At 36.8% G+C, this 23,806-nt stretch overlaps 1 protein-coding gene across 1 annotated transcript; it reads left to right on the forward strand.

Moving 5' to 3' along the window:
- The first annotated feature begins 3,027 nt into the window (after positions 1-3,027).
- LOC142335224 (uncharacterized) lies at positions 3,028-14,343 on the forward strand. The gene is made up of 4 exons (XM_075383622.1): positions 3,028-3,106; positions 3,177-3,246; positions 3,313-3,391; positions 13,849-14,343. The coding sequence occupies exons 1-4, from the start codon at positions 3,058-3,060 to the stop codon at positions 13,969-13,971; spliced, it is 321 nt and encodes a 106-aa protein (XP_075239737.1). The 5' UTR covers positions 3,028-3,057; the 3' UTR covers positions 13,972-14,343.
- The last annotated feature ends 9,463 nt before the right edge of the window (positions 14,344-23,806 follow it).

Consider the following 23,806-nt stretch of genomic DNA (forward strand, 5'->3'; position numbering starts at 1 on the left):
CAATTGGTCAACCTCCGCGCCAATGGAAGGGTTTTTCAATGACAAAGATCTTGAATTCAGCAAGAGGACTCAAAGATTAAGGCATTCGAGAAAAACGATTACAGGAAGAGAAGTTTTCCTGGGACAAGGAGGTTTATATGAGCATTACACTCTAAAACATTTCAACACGGACTTGAAGTACAATCACCAGTGGCAATGATTGCTGATTTTTGAATACCTGGGTAGTGAAGTGAAACAAGTCTGGCATGTGGCCAGGGAAATAACCATCAGTTTGATGACTATTTTTATTTGACTAATAATCATATTTTGTTTGGTACGTGTGTTTTTTTCAATCGATATGCTACGCAGTGGCACCAATCCTGTGATTGCTCTGCAACCCATTAACCCAATGGAGGAATAAGGTTATTTTCATCATCTAAAACAACGTACTAAGGAACAAAAATTGTTAAGAAAAATAACAGTTGAACTGTGTGATGGTAATACAGACATTGTAGTTATAAAAGAAAAAAGGCTAAATCTGTACCAGATATAACAGAAATTGAAATTGACACATTAGATTAATTTAAAGGTATGATATGTAGGAATGGCAGAACCAAAAATTGGCGATTATTGCTACTATCTACCCGAGTTGTTCGAGATCATGTCGATAGTCAGGCACCAAGTGTATCGGATTGTTGGAGTAACCTCAAATAAAAGAAACGTGGTGGCATTGACGCAATTGCAACCACCCAATATAGTGAACAGAGCCGTAATTAGTGTCATGGAGTTAAATGGGATGCATCAGAGAATCGAGGAACATCAAAAGAAGATTGACATTAGCGAAATGCTGGGAGCTGCCGGGGCTCGGCTCAAAGAGGAGCTCCGGCAGTTAAAATTTGAAAGTCAAAGGTTAAGCGATCAATTGCTTCAGAGCAAACGGCTGCTTGATTGCGCTAGGAATCAGCGGGAGTCCTGCAGGAGGCAGGTGGAAATATTGAAGAAAGAGTTGGCGGAGGCTAGGAATGTAGTCGAAACAAAGACAAGAGAATGTATCGCTCTGGTGGATGAGCGGGAGTGTTTAGCTCGGGAGTTAGAGAATATCGAGATAGATGTCAGAAAACTAAGGACTAGGGTAAGAACAGAACAGACCTCAAAGAAGGTCATCCAGAGGAAGCTGGATTCGATCAACGCGCAGAGCCCGTTCAGTCGACCTCCGAACTTTTATGAGCTTCTATTCCTGCCACAGGAAGCCACAACCAGTACTATCCAGAAACAATTCAAAACGTTGAAAATGCTCTGTAATCCGGAGGACCTGTTCAAAATTATTCTTCAGGCAAGGAAAATTCTGGATGATGAGGAGGCCCGTAATATTTATGGCAAGCACGGGATTGAAAAAGCAGAGGAAAATATGAACTCGAAAATTGACCTTTGAAACTCTAGCTTGTGAGTGAGTGGAACACTCACATTTTCTAAGAGGGAGGCATTGTTGTAAACCATAGAACTTAATGTATGACATGCTCATAAAACACATAGTGAACGCACAATTCGAAATTTCCTCAATAAATGGGAGAACAAAAAGAGATGGTTACTAAGATTAAACCGGATTCTAACAATATAAAGAAAGCATCCTAAATAATAATGGGAATCGTCACGGAATGTCATATTGACGGGAGGCGTCAAGGAATGTTTGTTCTTGACGGGATTCGTCAGGCAGGTAAATCTGTTATCTGTTAGTTTAACTAACATGGACCCATGCGGTAGAAAAGAACTATGAGAAAATCCCAAAGAGATTAAAGAAAATGGATAAAAATAACCTTAGATAATCAACCATTGATAGGACCGAAACCAAAGACCATATTCAAAAGTAAACCTCATACAATTGAGCTGCCTTTCTCTTATTAGATTTACACCTTCTCATCCTTTGAAACTTATTGTATTTTCGACCAATAATTCTAACTCTACATTGAACACTTTGAATATTTACAGCTTCATAATTATTTAAAGTATTAGACTTAGAAGATTTTCATCAGTAATCCCGAGGTTTTAAAGTGCTTTAGAAAAACCCCTAACCCAACCCGTAACCGTACACAGTGCACTGATATTACAGTATATCCAAACCGATATGAAGAGAAATGGGAAATGGGTAAAATCAAACAAAATGAAACTAGCAGTCAACAAATGCCATTTACTCAACTTTCGCGGGACACGCGCATGTCTATCATTAAACGGACAACCGGTAGGAGCGCTTGGGAAAGTGAAAGACCTGGGAGTCTACATTGCGGACACGTTAAACTGGAGTACGCACATCGAGCATCGAGTCGAGAAAGCAAATAAAGTATTCTACTGCTCGAGGAGAAACGTTGCCTTCAATGTCAAATTCTCAGTGAAACTAGGACTATACAAATCAGTCATACTACCCGTTTTGCTCTACTGGATGAATTGCGCGTATCAATCTAGAACAGATTAACGGAAGCTCGAAAATCTTCAAAGGCGGGTACTGAAATGGGTGTGCGGACCCCACAGTGGTGACTACAAAGCTCCAATTGAATGATCTGCTCCTTTCGAAACTTTACAAGGACTTTGAGGAGCACAAAATCAACCTACCCATTCAATCATGGAACAAGAGAGGGCAAGTAACGCTGAAGTTAAGACACAAACTGAACGATGAAGGACTGAATTTGTCTACAGAACTGCTAGAGTAGTGAACAGAATACATGAGAAAGTCGACTTTAATTGCGAAGTTGGACTAAAGAACTGAATCATCAATCTAATGTGGTGGCACGTGGAAAATCGGTTTTCCGAAAACAACGTCTGCACGTGGCAGCTATGCTGCAACTGTGGGTGTTGCAGAAACAGCTGGACAAATTTCTGAACAGACAGCGGAGGCATTGGCCCCTCCAGGCCAACTGGGAATCCAAAACAACAATACATTAGGCAATTCTCGGTTTTTTTTCTTTTTCAAATCGAACTGGATTCTGCATATTTTGCTTATTTTTTGTTCACCTGATAGAGTTTTATTTCAATGTGTTTTTCTGAACAAAGGTAATTTTTAGTTTTTGTTCTTTTCAGTTTTTACTAATGGGAGATACAAATTCGGGTGATAAAGTTCCGGGGCATAGCCCCGCAGGTTAGTAGACTTTGAGTTCCAGCGCTCTGGTGAACCCAACTTTCTGTTCTAACTCCCGCCTTGTCTTTAGCAAAAGTTGGTGGAATGCGCGTCACTAGCAATGCGCATGCTAACAGCGAAGATGCTAAACCAACTAGTGGGTAAGCTGTTCAGTGAGTTCTGTAAAGTGGCTATATTTATATTTATTATTTGGACTTATTTTTCAGACCACTGAACTCAATGGCCACCACTGGTGGCGATGCAGCTCTAGCTATGGCGGCTAATCACAAAACGTCTGGTCAACAGGTAAGTTTTTTGACTTAAATTGTTTTTCGGATTTAAATACCCTCGCTTTTATTTGCATACATAGCAACCTTAATTTAATGCTGGTTTTGGCTGGTTGGCAGCATTAACGGAAATCAATTATTTTAAATAGTAAATAATGAGTTTTAATATAATTAGAGTTGTACGTTTTGCTGTTCATAAAAATTTTATCTGGAAGAGTTGACATAGTGTGGCGATGACCTGGGACTATTAACGATTTTGGAAACTGAAGAGCGGAAATTTTTAAGTGACACGCCACGATGTGTATAAAAATCAGAGCCTGCCAGCTCACCATTGTATTTAATGGATATTTCAAATAGAATGTCGTCTTCGATGCATAACACAAAACCAGTCTGTTGGAACTCTATAAATGGTTTTCCAAAAAAAACCGGTACAGTGATTCGGATCCTTGCACATGGCACGTTTTATGTGACTGCGACAATTGTAGAGACTTAAAAAACCGAATCTTGAAACAGAACATGATTTTTGCGACCTGACATCTTGCAATTGAATGTTTCAATTTCAGTGATTTGTACTGCTTTGCGGTTAAAATTTGTGTGTGTGACGTCATTTTTTCTGCTTTTAGGTCAATTGCATGACTTAACTCGCTTAATGAACCTCGCTTAATGAACTTTTTATGAACATTTATTAGTTAAAGTTCAATAGTGTGCTTCTAAGTAGTGTCAAACGTATATGCCCTAATTCTAGAGTATTAGAGTCTCGAGTTTTTGGTTTCAAATATTAATTTTAATTTTGAAAAAGCTCCATTAGGGATTTTTCCTTATAGAGCGTATATGTCTCATAAAAATGACAGTCCGAATCTAACCAAAAAGTCTAGTGGCCTATTAAAGGACTGGTCGTTTTGTGGTCAATCTGTCTATCTTATTTCTTTAATTGTTTAAATTCATGGAGGGCCACAATCGTTTAGCGCGTCTATTTTCTGGCAATCTGCCTGCTATTTTATTGGCCTTTTGGTTTTTACGACGTGAAGAGGAATATTGGTTTTCTTGAGGTCTTTTAAACCGGAAAAACATCTGTTCTTGTAGAATTGCACGGTAAACTAATTTTCGAAAAGTTTCACGTTCATGCGTTGCATTCAATGACTTTTTGAGTTTGAATGCGTTTTTAACGCGACTTTTTTGACGGATTATATGAAAGGTTTAGTATACCTAAGACGCAGCTGGCTAGTACCGAAGGCAACTGCTCGCCGGTTCTTTGAGAGGGAATCGCTCGACGTTAGTCGAATACGTTTTTGTCCCTTGGCTCCATTTTTTGTTTTGCTTGTGGTTTTGTTTTTTGAGTACATTATTCTCTGCACTTATGGGAAATTTTGCAGTAGATATTATAGTTTTTAAGGGCCAAATAATTCTTTTCAAGGCCAGAATCGGCTCATGTCTTCAATGTTTAGTTTTTTTTGGCTGTTTTCATTTTTCTTTGTCTTTTTGGGTCTTTGAACAGATTTGCTTGTCATAAGTGTTTGCCGGAGGGACTTTTTTGCATTAATAATGCTGTGTTGCTCACTTTAGGTGTTTTTCTTTTTTTTTTGATAAACTGTTTACTAATTCGGTTTTGGCGGTTTACAATTTTTCTATTTCTCATTTAAATCTTTTTGTGCACGCCAAGAATTTCTAATTTGTACTTAAACTCAAAGCTAAGATGTATAATAATTATAACTCCAGTTTTACATTTTTGTCAAAATATTTAAACATTGGTGCTTTTTTTATTTTGTTTTTCAGCATACTGTTTTGTCTGGAAGATTGCTCTAAAAATATTTGTCAAAGACCAATGATTCGATTTACTTCTTGCACTTTTCAAAATTTGTTTTGAATTTTTGTTTTTACGATGATGCTCTATGTTTTTTAATCTTTTGTTGGTGACTTCCGACTTCCTTATTCTTGTTTTTTGCTTATTTTATATCGTAAATATCTAGGATATTTTTTGCTTTCTTGGTCTGCCTGCATGAGTGTTGACAATTTTTTCAAGATTTCTTTTTCCTAATGATTTTTCAATTTTTAGCTGTTTTATGAATGTTCCATTGAATATTATTCCGTTCTAGGATGCTGCTGGAAAGACTGTTACAAAACGATGGATAGTTATTATCTGAAAATTTACCTGGGCTATGCACTGTCTCGTTACGTTTTTTCTTGATTAATTTTGCTAAAGATTTAACTCAATCAAGATTTAACTCAATAATGATTTTTTGCTTTCTTGGTCTGCCTGCATGAGTGTTGACAATTTTTTCAAGATTTCTTCCTAATGATTTTTCAATTTTTAGCTGTTTTATGAATGTTCCAGTGAATATTATTCCGTTCTAGGATGCTGCTGGAAAGACTGTTACAAAACGATGGATAGTTATTATCTGAAAATTTACCTGGGCTATGCACTGTCTCGTTACGTTTTTTCTTGATTAATTTTGCTAAAGATTTAACTCAATCAATGGTAAATCCAACTAGAGACAGCTATCATGCTAGGACACCAAAATTATGAAATTTCAGTTGCGTGGACTATTTTTTGTGTTTGTAATTTTTTGTCAATATTTAAAGATTTGGCTGGCATTCAACGTTGCCAGTTAGTAAGTTTCCATTAATACAATCTTTTTCGGTTGCAAAACTTGAAAGTGAATTTTTCTTTTAAGTAATTTGCTGTTTTCTCTCATTGTTTACGTGTTACTACGTTTTGTAATTTTTGTATGGTTCACAACGACAATGCTTTTTTGATTTGTCTTTGCCTCATTGCTGTCAATGCTGAAATTTTTCTCTGAAATATGTGCTCAAATATTTTTTTTGATTATGCTGAGCTGAAGGTTTTTTTGGTGCAAGTGGTCCTAACTTCAACATCAGCCTTTCTGGCAAAAAGTTGACTGCAATCAGCATTTACTTCTGAGTTTCGTGAATTTCAATGTTTTCGACTTTTTTTCTTCAACTAAAATATGAAAATAAAACAATGTTTCAGTTTCTATGTTTTCTATCAGATATTTGATGATTTTGTTCGCGAATTACCGACGCTTCGTTTGGGTTCCGGATTCATTCTGGCTATGTCTTTTTCGTCGTCAAGACCTTTTTTACCATCATTTTACGTTACTTCAGTCGTCACTTCAAATCAGCGCTTCATTCATTCATGCAGTTTTGACTATTCCATGCGCGACGGCAGTTTTAACTCCCGTTGGCGTGAGTCTTCTGTTATGTGGTAGTTATTTTCTGGTCACAAATGACTTCTCTCAAACTCACTCTGATTTTCCTCCCCCTGAGTTTGACTTAAATGACATTAATCTGATGTTTTATGGGCAAATGAGGTTACCTTAGTCTAATTAAAGGTTTTTAAGGGTTGCGTCTAATAACAAGATTTGGAAATCAATTTGAGGCATCAGTTTTTCTAATTTTTCTGTCTTTTTTCATTGGCATTTTGAGACTACTTGTCTACAAAGCTATCGTGGCTTTTTTTTCTGGCAGCTATGTTTTTTATTTGTTCAGTATCTAGTTTTGATCCTCTAGTTTTGAACTGAAAGACCAAATTTAGGGTAATTGCGATTGGACAGATTTTTTTGGTATCTCGCTGGTAAATGCTTTTGAGAGATTTCAATACCACAATTTTTTAATGATGTTTTATGTATTCAGTTCTTGATTCCGTATTATCTGGAACGAGGGAAAACGTTCTCCGGATCAATATTAATGTTTATTGTTGGAAAAGTTAAGAGAACATTTGTTTTGATTCTCATTAACTTTGTAATTTAATTTTTGTTATAGTTAGTTTTGTAGTAGATGCGCACTAGATTAGGATAGTTATGGTTCCTTTGCTTAGAATGGTGATATAAATAGTTGCTTCCACAATTTTTGGAGACAAAAATCAAACACCAACGGGGGTTCTGTGCAATGATAGTGGACAACAAATTGTCAGTAAAATAGTTAAATAACAGTTGCAGTAGCAAATTTCTCCTTAACACTTGCCTCTATACTAGAGTTTCGTCAGACGAATGGCTGGCCCATATATAATTTGAAATTAATTTGCACATGATTGCGTAAGTGTTAATTTTATATGATGAGGGAAGTTGATGTAATTTGATTTGACGAATTCATTTAATGTGGTCAGCGCCCTCCCGGCGTTTCAGGAATTCTTGTGGCTGTGGTTTTTCATCGATAATTTTGTTGGAATGTATTTGAAACAGGAACTACCGTCATGCGTAAGTCGAATCTAAGTGTTTGGGTCGAACTGCTCAACAAATGGATGAGCTGAAAGGAATGAGTGATTTTCTATTCACACTGTGTTTCGGAGGAGCGAGAAAAGTAGCGGTTGTTGTCGAAAACTGTTGTTTCTGGTTTAGTATGTTAATAGTCGCCGTCGGCCTCACAACGGCTATTATTTAGGCGCTCTAATTTTTTTACGATCAATAGTATTTGGGTTGTATTGGCGCGCTGACTTTTTACGACCCGAAGAGAAGCATTGGTGGAGCGACTTTTTTATCGGTAATTTTGGAGTTTATTTGAACAGGAAGTGAAATGCGTGAAAACAAAAGTGTTTTCGATTTTTCTGAGGAGCAAAAAAGTGGTTTTCTTTTCATATCACTTTTTTGAGGTATAAATGAACGTAATTAATGATTTCAGTTCGTGACTGGTGATTTTCACGACTTTGACAGTATTTGTTTTTGAAAACATTCATTGAATTTTTGAGTTTTAAGATTATGTTGTACTTTTTGCTGTCTTATCATTTAATCGAATTAGGGACAGGTTTCATAGGTCGCTGTTGTCACTAATTGTTTTAAGAAAGTAGATTGATTTTTTGAGGAGATTTTTTGTTCCCTTTGTTCTTTTCGTCGTCTTCTGAGTGGCAGTTTCATCTGTTGCTAAGGTTGCTCAAATTCATCTTTTCAGCTTATAGATAATGCTTTCTATGACATACGCTAATCGTGTTTTCAAAAAAGTTTCAGTTAACTGTTGAGATTTGCTTTTATCTGTTGTGCTTTTTGCGGTCTGATGGCTTAATCTTATTAATGATAGGTGTCACCAATTGTTCCTTTATGTGACTTAACGTTAAATGTTTTCGAGAAGTGTTTGCGAAAATTGGTTGCTAATAAGAGTTATGTGATTCTAACAAGTATTCAGTTTCTAGCAGTCGTTTTCAAGATTTTGACACACACACACCTTTTCAAAAACTGATTTTCAGTCTTCCATGTTTTCGTTCTTGTGCTCTCATCACCTAGTGTCAAATTATAAAAAATACTATTGACATCCTATTGTGGCGTATTTTTGATTGTTGTTGGAGCTCAGTTTTTGCGAACAACAGCCTTCGATAAACCTGATAATTCTATACTACTATCAATTTTCAATGTCAGGTCGGGATTCGATGGCTCTTTTATTGGCTTTCTAAAGATGGTGTTGATTGTAGATTTTTCTTCGAAGCAGTTGTGTTACTCCCCTTGATTTTCATTTGCTTTTTTTACCATTAGAGCTCATATTCGAGCGGTTGCAGGTCGACCATCAATTCTATGCCCATGATGCTATGGTCTACATTATTAATGATAGTATTACTTGCAATTTTATTACGATTTTGAACAAAATATATATTCAGATAAATCTACAAAAAGTGGTAACTCATGAGGCTCTTGTTTTGATAATGAGCTCGTTACAGATGGTTTAGAGGCGCCAAACTTTGACTGACTACTAATAAAACAGAATTTATGAAAATTGTGCGGAAGAATGCTTTTAATGCTGATCTCTTACTACCTGTCTATTCCTGTTTTTGGAATATGAAATTTCCTATTTTGACTGTAGATGATGAAGTTGTACTCTCAAAGGAGATCATTTCAGATAGTTGCACCTTCTCCTACATGTTACGAAAAATTACTCTAAGGTGATAAGGATGTGTTAATTAAGCTGATGTGGCTTGACTAGTGTAATTCATTATTATGGTTTACCTGCTGTACTTACTACAAAGCTACTACGGATGAATTGTACCTCTAGGTTGATACTGCGACTGTCTCCTTGAACAGGAACCTCAAGGTTCATCAAGAAACTACACTGGTTACCTGTACAGAAACGCATCTGCTTCAAACTATTTTTAAAGCCCCTGAAACTAAAATTGCTCTCGGAAACAGACCGTTTCAGTCATACAATTGTTCATCAGAGGAATAGATTAACGTTTCAAATGAAGCTAATACGAGATAATCTTGTAGAAACTGAAAAATCAGAATATTATGCACTAAAGCACTGTTGATTATTTTAATAGTGCCTAAACCTATCTGTTACGCACTAACTTTTAAAGTCATTATCTCGGTGTTTTGGGGATCAATATTCGAAGTAATTAACTAGAATTATCACCATTGTACAAAGAATTATTAATAGATGTTTCATAGTGCGATTTTTAGCGGATATATATATTGGATAAAGTTAGCTAGTAATAGCCTTTTATTGAGCGGTTCGAATGCGTGTGCTCGATTCGGTGATCTGGTGATCGCTCGTTCCGCAGGGCCGTAACTCAAGTTATATTGGTCGTTTGCAAATTTTTACTGACCTTCAAGTTGGGTCATTTCCGGCTTTTTTTACGTAATTCGCCAAGCACGTATTTTCTCATGAAGTTTTGTAACAATTATACAAATTCATCGTTGCGGGACTTGAAAAGGTAAATATTGAAGCTTTTAGATACGTAATGTTTTTTTATCAGTAATGTGTCAATCTTAGGTTGTTTTCAGTGAACATAAACAAATAAGGGTTACAGGCCTAGATGGAAATACTGGATAGATATGGCCTTGAGATCTATCTGAATATGAACTAAATTAAAGATTTGTATGGATATTTAAAAGAAAATCATCACATAACTATGAGGCAGGAAATAGGGGCGTGACACTATCATAAAATTGTTATCAGTAAATTTTCTTTGTATTGCTTTGGTTGAGAATTCTGGCGAGAAGTTTCGTGGTTTTCATACTTTGACGCGACTTAGTTTCGGAGAGATTCTCATTTTTGCTACTGTTTTTTTAGTTTTGGTCTTTTTGCTGTGTCGGTCATTGAATCACACAAGGTTGTTCTTTTGTGTACTCACTCTAAGGATGCGTAAAGTCAATATGTTCATTTTGTGTTGTTAAGTGCTTCTCAAAACACTAAATCTTTTTTCTATTTTTATACTTGCTGATTTACCCCATATCGTGTCAGTCTTGTTTGACAGTCTTATTTTAATATTGCTTTAAAAATTTCATTTTGAGGTCATTGGTTAATCCAATTCTTTGGATTATAACTCAGGACAGGTCCTGCTACCTTTTTTCTTTGCTCTACCTTTCGATTAGAAGTCGACCATAAGTAACCAATTTCACGTACTACTGAATTTTGCTCCACTGTTGCAACTGAATGGATTTTGTTTTCTTTCAGTAATCGTTTTGTGTATGTAGTGTATTTGGTCAAGGTCAAAAAGCAAACTCAAAACGGGTAAACCGATATAGGCTGGTCATTAGGTGATAATGCATTAGGTTGTCTAAGTTCATTAAAGTGCTTGCTGGCTGAAAATTGTTTTAAGCTTAATAGCCTTAGAAAAGTGCTCTCAACTTTTTTTCGTTTACTTTTTCAATCCCAAATTTTGTCATCATGTTCTTTTTGTGTTATATTTGGTGATATCAACTTCAGACTTTTTGCGAAAATGTGAACATAGCTTGTCTCATTTTGTCAGATTTTGTGCAATTCCATTGGATTTTCTAATTTCTAGAGTTTTTTTATTTAAATTGTGTTTTTCAATTGTTCATTGCAAACCAGCTTAATGTCTTTTTGGTACGCTTATTTGCCGAGTGTTGTAATTTTGCCAATTGTTTTACGTGTTAGTCTTTTTTGCAAATTTTTCGCTTGACTTTTTGCGCTTTTCTTCTTGAATATTCTTTGACTTCTCAAGTGACTTTTTCACGCTTTCGTTCTTCATTTTTGAGTGATCTCTATTGCTCTCACTTCGAAGTAAAGCTTGTTGCTAGAATAAAGTCGATTGCAGCATAGCAAGAATAAGGGCCTGATGGCCGAGGGGGCAGTGCGTCTGGTCAGGGAACGGGAGGTGAATGGTTCAAATCCCGGCGTTGTCAACTTTTTTGTTTTTGTACCCGCAAAGAAAATTTATCTAGGCTACAGCACTTGAATTAAATTGCATAGCCTGTCGTTCAAGAGCAATTCATTGGACCTTAGTCGGTTTATGTTTTAGGACAAAAGTATAGAAAAGACGGTTGTGTTTGCAAACTTTCTTTAGTTTTTTCTTTTGCGTTAGCTTGTTTTTTGCGTTTTTTGTAGGTTTTATGATATCTGAACATTTTTTCCAGGTATCGAGACAAATTTTTTTTAGCTATTTTGCTGGCAAAGTTTCTTATTGCGCTTCAATATTTGACGATAAAATTATTTGGCGAATATTGTTTTTATTAATTTGGCGATTATTGTTAGTAACTACATTAGGTCCCATTCTGAACCCCGCAAATATAATAGTGGCCATATTGGAGTCATTAGTTTTCGGATCTGACAGTTTTTAAGCTTTCTTTTCGGTAAAATAAAATATTTGTTTCTTTAATCAAATTTGGGTTTGTATTTCGGTTTCGTTTTTTTTGCGTCTTCAGTTGTATTGTTTCTTAATTGCGAAATTACTGGCTATATTTTTAAAAAATAGACAAATTTACAATAGTGACACGAAAATAAAAATGTCTTCAAAACTTGACATTTTGGTATAGTACTTCAAGCCAAGATGAAAATCAAAAATAGTTTCTAGAAGTAATCAATCTGTATAAGGTTTTTCGAAAAATCCTCTAATTATCCCACTGTTATTGAAAAGTTCAGGTTGCAGTCTAGTTCAATAGGTGAAATTTGGTAAATTCACTTAGTTTAACCAGTTTCCTTCTTCGAGTCGTTTGCGGAATTGTTTTTTTAATTAAGATCTGTTACTTTGATGCAACAATCAGTGGACAAAAAGCAATTGGTTTTGTGGCGCTAAATTTTGACGCTCTAGTTGTAGAGTAGAGCGACAAAAGGTTGAAATAAGATATTGTTTTTTCGATTGATTTTTTGTTCAGGTGCGGCAATTGACTTAAATGTATAACTGTTTAATAGCCGCCCTCATCTTCTCAGCCGGCTATTATAGCGCTCCTATTTTTTTTTTACTTCGTCGAATTTCGCTTTACCTCAATTTGCCGCCTTTTCAACATTTTGCGTGAAATCTTTTTGACTTCTCTAGGCTAGTTTCTCTCTTCTCTTATTCTGCTAAAAGTGATTTTGAACATCAGTTGCTCAGCAAAGCAATTGAAAATGAACAGTCAGCATAAAAAATTGAAGTCAGAAATAGAAACGGGATAAACCCATAAAGCCCAATTTTAGATGCCCGCTATTTGAACGTCGGTCCTATAAGTATTAGTTACCTCTCTCTAATGCTTATTGTTATTGATAGTAGCCCCTGTAGCCTCTCTCTAAGAAACAGAAGTATGTTCAACTACGAAATGCCATCAAAATAAATCGGACTTAAAAAAATGTTTTTGTACGAAAATCTTTTTTTTTCAATATCTTCTGTTATTTCAATCCCAGTCATGCTTATTGGAATCAACGGCGGCTATTTTCCGGCAATCTGCCGGGTATGTTTAAACGTTTTTGGATCAAGTTTTTTCAAATTGTTTTGAAGATGAATTCCTAAACCTTTTTAAGTCAAGTTTTTCTTTAGTCAATCGAATTTCGATTTTGTTCTGAACGTGGCCTATTAGGTTTTTATTTCATCGTGAACTTTTAAGACTGCAACTTCAGAGATCAGGACCTTTTTGTTAAGACCTTTGTCGCTTTCAACTTGACTGCTGCTAATTTTGTTTTGTTTTAAAGACAACCAGGGATAAGAAAGAAAGAAAGAATTTAGTTGAATCATTGGCTATGAAATCAATAAGGACAGATTACGAGGTTAACAAACCTTCTGTTTCGAACTGCCCAAAAAAGAAGGTAACATACAGCTAGTATCAATATAACACAAAAGTTAGTCCCTTCGGAAGTATACGTTAAGATTAAATCAGCTTGTGTAATTTATGTTTACAAATGATTACATACTAGATATGGTTTGATTTTGACAGAAACTTTTAGAAATTTACTTTTTGTAGCTTGATTCATATTTGGAGGAATAATTCCAATAGACGTTAGTTTATTAAAGAGGGGAGCACCTCTCGTTCTTTTGAATATCTCTCATGTCCCAGTTTAATTGAGGGAAGCTTTTCACTTTCAATATATCAGTCCAAATCAATACAAACAACGCAATGCTTAGTAGAAAAATCGGCTTCTATTGGTCTCAATCTTTTCATTGGTATTTTGAGACTACAAAGCAATCGCCGCTATTTGTATGTAAGCTGTCAGCAATGTTTTATCTATGCATCGTGCGGTTTAATGGAAGATACCAAAGTTATAATCTAATGCAAAAAGGTTCCTTTTTGAGTTCGGGAATTTATTTAGACAGTAATTGCATTTCAGGCGATAGCTCGTGAGATGCATGAAGAAAGTGTAAAGCAGAAACACAATAAGCCACAACCAACTGTTGAAAAGCATCATCATCATGCACCTAAGCCGCATATTCAGCAACCGTCGAAACAGTAAACAGGGTGATGGAAGTGTTGTGGACATGTTATGCAGTGTAAACAATGATAAAAGCTTCAACCGTATATTAACTTAATGGGAAAAGACTTCTAAATGTTTCCATGTACAAATGTTTCAAACCCCAAATTTGTCTTAACGTATTGGACTACTTGAATGTATTGGGTTTCCTCCACTAACCAAAGAGATTGTTGTTATTCTTTATGTAATAGCTATTTTGGTTAAGCGCTGTTTGCAGTTTAAAGTAGTTTAGCCTGATTCATGTCATCAAGGTTATACTTAGATATTTTCAAGCTTCATTGAATGGAGTATATTCTTATGTATGCAAAAATTTGATACGTAAATTACTTATGATGAATATATTTTGGTTTTCGGTTCAGTTTTCAGTATATTCGGAAGTTTTTGGTGGAATGAGTGTGGTACCAGGCGCGATCTCTATTGTCTATGCGTGTTCATATCATTCCTGCATGTTCGTCGCGAATCGCTTAAACTTTTTTACGCTTCTTGTGGAGAAATTGTTGAATTGACTTTTTAAAGCTGTCAACAAAAAGAATGGTAGATACGCAGTCGTCATCACCTACCTTAGAATAAAAATCAGTTTCTCTTCTAAGGAGCTCTATTCTCTGGGTTCGCGGCTCTAGCGTATAGGTGACCCGAAATACGCGATGCTTCAATAGGTTTGACTGTTGAGGAAGGCTGTATTTTTTTAAACAAATGGCTGCTGCTTTATTCGGCAGCGTTTTTCCTTTTTAGATTTGATGTGCGCGGATTCTCAATGTGGAATATAATTTTCTAGCCCAAAGTTGTAGGTGTCGGCGTTGCTAAATAAAGAGAACAGGGAATAAAAACATGGGAACTCTAAAGCACTTGCAAATATTCTCTATGTTAACAATTTGCCGGTTTTGAAGTTGCTCAAGGGCAGCGAAGCCCGTATTGGCAAAATGATGGAGTCTTTTTTCGTCGTCAACATTTTCTAGTAGGACCTAATATTTGAGTGAAAAACGATAGTGGATTAAAAAAAATTAACAGGTGCCATAACAGTCATCATACTTTTCGCTCCTACATTTTTTACAAATACCTCAAAACCCAACAGCGTCCCAATTCTACTGTGAGACTAGTTTTCCAGCTTGAAAGGTTTTTTAAAAACACTTGGGAGCAAAAAAATGGAGGATCACTGTACCTGTCTGGGAGAAAACTAACACTTACGTCAATTCCTGCCCCCCCCCCCCACTTCTCCCCACATTCACTTTTTGCAGATTATGCAAAATCAACAATCCTATGGCCAAGATGAGAATGACCATTTCTTAAATTAAGCTGCTCAAGAGATTAAGACCATTTCTTAAATTAAGCTGCCTTATCACTGCTCAAGACTCTCAGAGCTTACCAAAGCAATTTAAAGCACAATTTAAAAGGATTGTGAGTTTTAAGTAGCCGCCCTCATCTCAAGGCTAGTATTGCGCTCGTATTAATTTTTTATTTTGTCGAATAACAATTTGTTTCGCTTTACCTCACTTTGCCGCGTTTTCGATATTTTGCATGAAATCTTTGACTTCTTAGACTAAATTTTATTGTTCGCTCATTCTACTCAAAGTGTTTTTAAACAGCAGCTGCTCATCAAAACAATGTAAAATTAACGCTGGCATGGGCACTTAAACTTTGTTCTTATAAGTCTTAGTTACCATCTCTAATGCTTGTTGGTTTTGATACTGGCGCTTGTATCCTCTCAACAAAAGGCAGGAGTACGTCTACGAGTGGAATGAACTCAAAATAGTTCGCGCTTTTTTCGTACATTAATCATTTTTTTCTGTTCTGTCAATCCTAACCGGGGGTTATGGGAATCAATGGCGGCTATTTTTTGGGTATATTTACTTCTTCCTCTGAAGTACTTCTGATTTTGTTACAGTTTTGTGCATGGAAACGCAATTCTATCACCAAATTAATTTGGAAGAGTAATTTTCTGGTTCTCGCTGCAAAATTATAATATCTGTCATGATCACTATTAGCAAACTGGTTCTGGATAACAGAAACAGTTGTCGTTTTCTTCAAATATTTTTGTTTTCAGCAAATAGTAGTTTTCTTCTCTTGGCTACAAAACTAGTTTATTCCCGATGCACGCAAGTTTTTCCTATCGACGTGTCCGAGGGAAAACATAATTGATTTCCACTGGTCTTATCGGCGCTTAAGTGTCCAGGTGCAAAATTTTTTGTTGATCTAGCTCTCAGTGGCACGATGTGAGTGTATCCAGCTTTTTTCCCTAATTTTTGCTGAAGAAATGGACTCTAGTTCTGATATACTGCCAGTTAGCTTTCGGATTTGTTGGTAAATGTTAACAAAGCAAACAATAGGTCTCGTGCTAATTTTCGAAGAAATGGGACAGACCTAGCGCCAAAAACTTAAAAGCTAGAACGCCTGGACAAATGAGGAGGTTCTTGTGTCCACACTTGTGCCCCCGGTTCGCTTATGTATATATAACTGTTTTGTTTAATTGCTCTCGTTTGTAGCAATTATATTAGTTCTGTCGGTCTTTTTTGCGACTTTTCGCTTGACCGATTTTTCGTCTGACCCATTTGACTATTCGTCCTCAGAAACGGGATAAACAAGTAGCGCCCAGTGGGCATTAAGTTCTCTAAGAGCCTTTCATCTCACTAGTCTTCAAATATGAGATTCACAGAAACTGTTTTTGAGACTTATACTGATGGTGTGAAGGGCAGTTCTTAGAAGTTGACCCACACCCCCCCCCCCAAAAAAATCACCCCTCACATCAGCCCCCTCAATTCACGCCCGTTCGATTGAGCTAAACCATGGCTAGCTACTGACGGACCCAATTGCTCGCCGGTTGCTAGAGAGCAATTAGCCTGACGTTAGTCGGCTATGTTTTCAGAATTGAGCTTTCTTTGATGTTAGTATTGCATCTGATCCTGTAATCAATTTAACTGATGCTACTTGAGCCAACCGGTTGAAGGAAACTCACAGGTTTTGAATTTCTCGAGCAATTTGATAATACTCAAAAAATTAAGATTTATTTTGATCTGTTTTTCTGACTTTTTTATGGGTACTGTTCATGTTTTTCTCTTCACTGGTTGTTAAAGCAACAGCAGTTCTATCCTCAAAATAAGAAGCCCTGGCTGTAGTGGGAAGGTATGCCGAACTTTGTAATTTTACTCGTGAATATTATGTCTAATTAGATGCTTCCTGATTAACTCCTCTCAAACAAAGTTGTAGCAGTTATTTTAGTCCTGTTGTCTTTTTGACGTTATTTTTCGCTGGATCAAATTTTTGTCTGACTTTCATATTTCTTCCTCAACAACGGGATAAATAGGTAAAGCCCGGAGGGCATTGAATGACTGAGCAACTCTCTTAGATCCTCATGCCTTACTAGTCCCTCAATATGCGATTCACCGAAACCATTTTGAGGAGACAGTTTCATGGTGTTAAGGGCGGTTCTTAATCTTAGCTTGACCCCTCGTTCACATCCCCCCTCTCACCCATCAATCCCCCGTCTACCCTCCTCCACCTGGCGATTGAAACCCCTTCTCGGCCATGCCTAAACCCCCCATTGCATCGCTTGACACCTTACCCCACACCCCTAATGCTATATCCCGAAGTCGCAGCTGGCTACTACTGAAACCAAGCGCTCGCCGGAGCAATTAGCCGGACGTTATTCTGTTATGTGCTTGAAAGTTTTGAACAGAAGACTTCAGATTTTTTGTGCGCTTTTTAACACTGCATGCCAATTGTCAATAATTTTAATGGCTTATGGTTTTTCGCTTATTATAATTGCTTTGGATGATAAATAAGAAACTCTTAAAAATTTTTACGCAGACTGGCAAATAATTTTTTTTAGTTCTATGTTTAGAAAATTGAGTCATGTGATGGCTCATGATCGCTTAATATATTTGCTGATGGGGAAAAGTTTTTTTTTGTACAGTGAAGACGATGCAGATTTTGTGGACATAAATTGAACCTTTTCACGTGCAATCTCCAATAATTTTAAATAATTTTGATTAGTTTCTGTCGGATGTTGAAAGATTTCTGTTTCTATGTTGAGAGATTTTTGTTTTTAGTAAGTCTTTCGTGCATAACGTTCAATTCATCCTAGTTAGTGTAAAATTTTAATGAAATATAGGAATAACTATGCCGTACTGTCGCTATCATTCTTCACCCTCTTCAGCATGCAGCCACCCTTGATGTCTACGGCTTTAATGATAAACCTTTACCTTTTAAAACCTATTGGTTTTAAAAAGAAGACAGAGGAAAAGATGTTTTTGATAGACGTAAACATTTGAGAACCAAGCAAAGGTTTTCAGTTAGTTTTTGAACTGCTTTGCGTCAATTTGAGATGGTTTTGGGACGTTTTCATAGATTTTTGTTATTTATTGTTGTCTTCAACTGTGTAAATGTTCAAATTTGCTCAATGAAAAATTGTTTACACATTCTTGTGTGCAATTTATTTTATATTCATCCTATAGGCATAATCAATTTTATAAACAATGGTTTTGTTTCCATACTCGGCGTCCTAAAGACGTTCTTTTTCAAAACTAGCATGGCATGTTGGTTTCAAATATTTTGTGCCAACAGAAGAGAACGGTTGAGAACACAAGAGAGAGGTTTAGCAGGCCATGTAGACACATTGGTTGGTCTATCAAGAAAACTGCACATTGAAAGGGCTGCAACTAGTTGTTTGCTCCTTATTATCAATAATTATGTGTTGGTCCGACTAAAACGCTAAATGTTGTAAAAATACCAGGATAGATCTCATTTGCTGATTTACCACCATGTTTCTGTGCGCACTCATACCTACCCTTAAGGTTGTAAAAAGAGACAACAAAGGTTGTTGTAGAGATAGCTAGGTTTGACTATTAACGCTTTACAAATTGCCCTATTATCAATTCTATTAGTAGTATAAGTAAATGACTAGTAGCACACCACGGGGGGTGTGCTACTAGTCATTTTTTACAGTGCGTGACCCCCCCCCCTAGTACTACTACTAGTCATTTACTTATACTACTTCTATTGATCATTCGAACTTCTATTGACTACTTCTATTGACAATTCTATTAGTAGTATAAGTAAATGACTAGTAGCACACCACGGGGGTGGGGGGGGGTCACGCACGGTAAAAAAACGACCCCCTCTAAATCTCTACATTTCGCCAATAAATTTCTTCAGAAAAGCCCTTGGGCGCGATGGGACAATATATGAAGACAAAATCAGAACATGAGTTTGGAAAAATTGTCTAGCAAGATCATTTTTCAAATTACAGTTCCAGAAAACAGACGTTAAGTAAAAATCGATAAAACTGTTTCAATGAGTACCCGAGTTACGAGAGACGAAATTGATGGGTGTATTACAAACTTGGTTTTTGATGATGGAAACCGAGAGAGACCTCCATGGCGTTGCTGTTCCAATACCGTAGTCCCTCGATCAGAGATTATATTTTTCGTTCAAGTGAGTGTTATCGTGCTCATGATTAGTCTCTGTTTTGCCATGCTATTCTTGATATCGGAGAGCTGCGAAGAGAAATCAATTTGGATTGCACTGCTTTCGAGTCTAGTTGGTTATATCTTACCAAATCCTAAATTATGAATAAAGTCATTCTCACAAACGATAGGATCTTCATGGCAGTTGTAGGCCCAAGTGGTTCTGGGAAAACTGACCTCATATTCAGCATGCTGCAAGGTCGGTCCTTCTACCCAGCATTTCCCAAAATTTATTACTTCTACAAAGAGTTCCAGGACATATTTACAGCTATGCAACAAAAAATACCGCACATTGAGTTCATCAAGTATTCCGGATTGGATATAACGAAAAAGCTTTCGGACTGTCTGCTCGTTTATGATGACTCATGCGGTGAAATTTTTAACGACAAAGAGTTTGTGAAAATAGCAACGTCAGGAAGACACAGAAAACTTCATGTGATCTACGTCAAACACAACTTATTCCAACAGAGTAAATGGTCGCGGACAATTGATCTAAACACAACTCATATAGTTTTATTCAAATCATTGCGTGACATTCAGCAAATAGAATACCTCGGAAAACAGTTAAACTGTCTCCAATTACTCAAGGACGCATACAAATTAGCAACAGCTCAACCCTATGGACATTTAATCATTGACCTGGATCCTAAAACAAGTCAAGGCTTACGATTTTCTTCTCAACTCATTGGTCCCGAACCATCAATATTCTATATTCCTTCGGAGGAAGCTGTTATTACACCAATTACGAATGAAAAAGAGACATTTGCTTATGCTGAAGCGCTGGTGCGTTAACAGCAACCCCAAATCGAAAAGCAAGAGAATTTTCCTAGCCCAAGATATTGAATTCATTTGGTTCCTAAGCGATTGTGTAATGAACGTGCTCTCTGGTGTTGTCCCAATCAACAAGAAAGAACTACAACAATTCGAACCTCAACTACGACAACTTTCTGAAAAATATTTCAGTGAACTGGAAAGAAGTAAATTATTCCAGACAACGAGAGGGCATTCTCTGATTCAACTAATTGCCAGACCTTGTCTAGAGTATCTACAGAAAAATGCCAACTGAGGAATTTGTGCTCATTCCTCGCAACATGTTTACAACTGAACAACCCCAAGTTTCGCAAATATTAAACAATCCGCTAACAAAAAACAAGTCGAAACAACTATCCTTTCTACAAAGAACTTCAAAACAAGAGCCATCAGAAGCGGTCATGCAGCAGAACACAGAGCAACAGACAGATGACGTCATGGTTTCCGATGAAGAAGAAAAGCAACAAAGTATCCAAGACGACAAAAAACGAAAAGAGTTTGATGAAATCAGTCAGAGTGTGATCGATGATATAGATTTTCTCGAAAAAGACAAATTTGGAAAAGCAAAAAAAAATTGAAGAAAATCAACGGATCACGCAACATTTCGCTGGACGTTGAAGGTAAAATCCTAATTAATGGAAGGAACACCGACATTCCAGCATCAACTTTCCTCTACGCATTACAACAAACATCATCAAAACTTTTGCCTGACGATTATCAAGTATTGAATTATTTGAATCTTGCACCACATCTCACTTGTAATACTTACGCAAAGAAGTTAATTAAAATTCCGAAAGAGCAAAAACTACGTCAGTTTCCAGATGGAGCAGCCAGTGAACAGAAACCTGCTATCGAGAGAGCAGAAAAAACAGAGACTGCTAGCTTTGATGAGGAAGGCTTCGCAGACGCAGAAGAAGAAATTAAAACGCCAACAAGCTGGAAAACTCCATTCAGCGGAAATAAAAAAACTAAGTAAAGTTTACACGAAAGGAAAAGCAGCATTTGGAAGTGTTGCTAACATAAAAGAGGAAAGCGGCTTTTCCCACAAAAAAATTGAAAAATTCCTTCAATCGAAGAACTCATACACTAAATATCGTCAATTCCGGAAAAGTTTTCCACGATTGAAGGTAGTCGCTTACAGAATAAACGAAATCTGGTCCATGGATGTAGCCTATATGGACAAAATAGCCAAGCACAACAATGGGTTCAATTACCTATTGATTGCAGTTGACGTTTTATCACGCTATTTACGTGTTCAACCTCTCAGAACGATGTATTCGAAGGATTGCGTTGAAGCCTTCAAACAAATGATAAAGACGAAACAACCAGAGAAAGTGTGGACAGACAAAGGCACCGAATTCAAGGGCGCGTTCAAAACATTCTGTGAAAACAAAAAGATTCATTTGTATACAACCGAAAACGAAACCAAATCTGCGTTTGCGGAAAGAAATATTCGATCACTTAAAAACATTATATACAGATACTTGGAAGAAAAATGGACTTGGAACTATATAAAGGAGCTTCCCAATTTCGTAAATATCATTAACAGTCGTGTTAACCGCGTTACAAAGTTAGCCCCAAATAAAGTATTCAAAAAACATGAACCATTTTTAATTTCGATTGCTTTGGACAACAATAAATATAAACCACGATTTGAAGAGGGGGACCTGGTACGAATAGCGAAACCAGACGATACCTTCAGAAAAGGTTATACTCAGAATTATACAGACGAAATTTTCACAGTACTAAGATTGGCTACAACAAGTCCACCTACCTACAATCTGGTTGACGCAAACAACGTTAAAATCCTTGGGAAGTTTTACGAACCGGAATTAGTACAAGTTGATGCGTTAAACACTGAAGAGGAGCAATGATTTCTAACAACAATGAGTTTACAATTGACTTGTTATCAAATGCATCAATGGACGTTTTTAATGGAAATACTATGGCATCATTTCGGAACCAATTATCACAACCGATACACTTACAGGGAGAATGGCAAGTAGCATTGACATCTCTATCTTGTCCATCAAACATCAACAACGTGAACTCTGGAGAAATAGTTGTTTACAAGAATTCAATGACCAATCCAAATGAGTCGAGTATTCGATCAGGACAACTCAGAAAAATTCGGACTGGTATTTACAACAGATGGGAAGATCTAGTCTCGGAGATTGTTCGCATTGCAAGACTAAAACAGTTTGATCGTAAGTTCGACAAGATAACGCAAAAGCTTGTGTTAACATTTGGGGAAAATGAAGGATTGTCATTTCAAGACAATGAAATTCCCAGCATTCTTGGTTTCAAGGGGACCCCGGACCCTGCACACAATGGTTTTGTTCACATTGGTTACAAGACAAATTTGGAAAATGGGGCTCCGAACTCTCCTAACAGACATTTTGGTATTTTCCCCGTTGATATAACATGTGGGTCACAGCTTATTTTTGTGTACCTTGATATTATTGAGTATCAACATGTGGGTGACTCACGTGCACCCATTCTCAAAATCATTGAATCGGAGAGACGTCTGAGAAACGGTAGCCTCAACACAGTAGCACCTATTCACCATAAAACCTATACAAACTTGGACTACAAGCGTTTACTTTCAAACAATATCCAGAGCATCAAAGTTGAGCTGAGAAGTGAAACTGGGAAACTGATCCCTTTCACTGGAATTGGTAAAGTTGTTATAAGTCTCAAATTCCAGAGAACAAGCTAACTGATGGAAGCCTATTATAATAATCAAGCATCCAATTCAATGCCCCATTTCTCAGGACATTATAGACAAAGAGGAAGTGGATTCGGCGCATTAGCTGCTGGCATTGGTCGTGTTGCATTACCCCTAGCCCGACGACTTATTTGGCCAGCAGCAAAAACAATTGGAAGAGAATTGCTAGTGCAAGGTGGACCAGAGTTATTAGAATTTGCAACAAAAAAGAAATCAGCGAAGCAAGCTCTGAAAAGTACAGTTGCAAAAACAGCGAGAAAACAAATCGGAGGAGCACTTCAACGAGGACGAAAAGCAATCTATCGAAGGAGGTCGAAGAACAAAGCATACAAAAAGCAGTCTTCACCAAAGAAAAAGATCATTTCGCGAAAAACGAAGCCACAAAGAAGTCGATCAGATTTCTTCTCAAAAGTAAAAAATGCGTACTAACATGGTTATTCCCACAGAGGCAACACATAGCTCATTAGACTTGTTCGAGAAACCTCCCCTTCTTGTAACATTTGATCAATCGTTCGAGCAAAAAACAGGACCTTTGTACTCTCCCACTGGATCTTCGTTAGAATTTGAAATAGTCGGTGACAGAAATAACTTCATCGACCTACAGAAAATTTATCTGGAAATCAAATTTCGAGTTGTTCGAAATAATAGAAACGACTTACGCTTCACCACGGGAGATGCCAACAACAGTGACACGCCACATCTAGCCAATAATGTCTTACATTCCCTTTTCGCCGATTGCATAGTGTCAGCAAACGGCATCAAAATTTCTTCCGCCAATGGCACTATGCACACAAAAGTTTCATAGAAACAGAATTTTCTC

Source organism: Convolutriloba macropyga, chromosome 2 (assembly GCF_964194025.1).
Source record: "Convolutriloba macropyga chromosome 2, txConMacr16.3, whole genome shotgun sequence".
In the NCBI taxonomy this organism is placed as follows: Eukaryota; Metazoa; Xenacoelomorpha; order Acoela; family Convolutidae; genus Convolutriloba; species Convolutriloba macropyga.

Excerpts from the sequence above, each read along its gene's own strand:
- LOC142335224 (XM_075383622.1), top strand. The coding sequence starts at position 3,058 with ATGGGAGATACAAATTCGGGTGATAAAGTTCCGGGGCATAGCCCCGCA. Across the intron at positions 3,247-3,312 it reads GATGCTAAACCAACTAGTGG|ACCACTGAACTCAATGGCCA; the intron begins GTAAGCTGTTCA and ends CTTATTTTTCAG. Across the intron at positions 3,392-13,848 it reads ACAAAACGTCTGGTCAACAG|GCGATAGCTCGTGAGATGCA; the intron begins GTAAGTTTTTTG and ends ATTGCATTTCAG.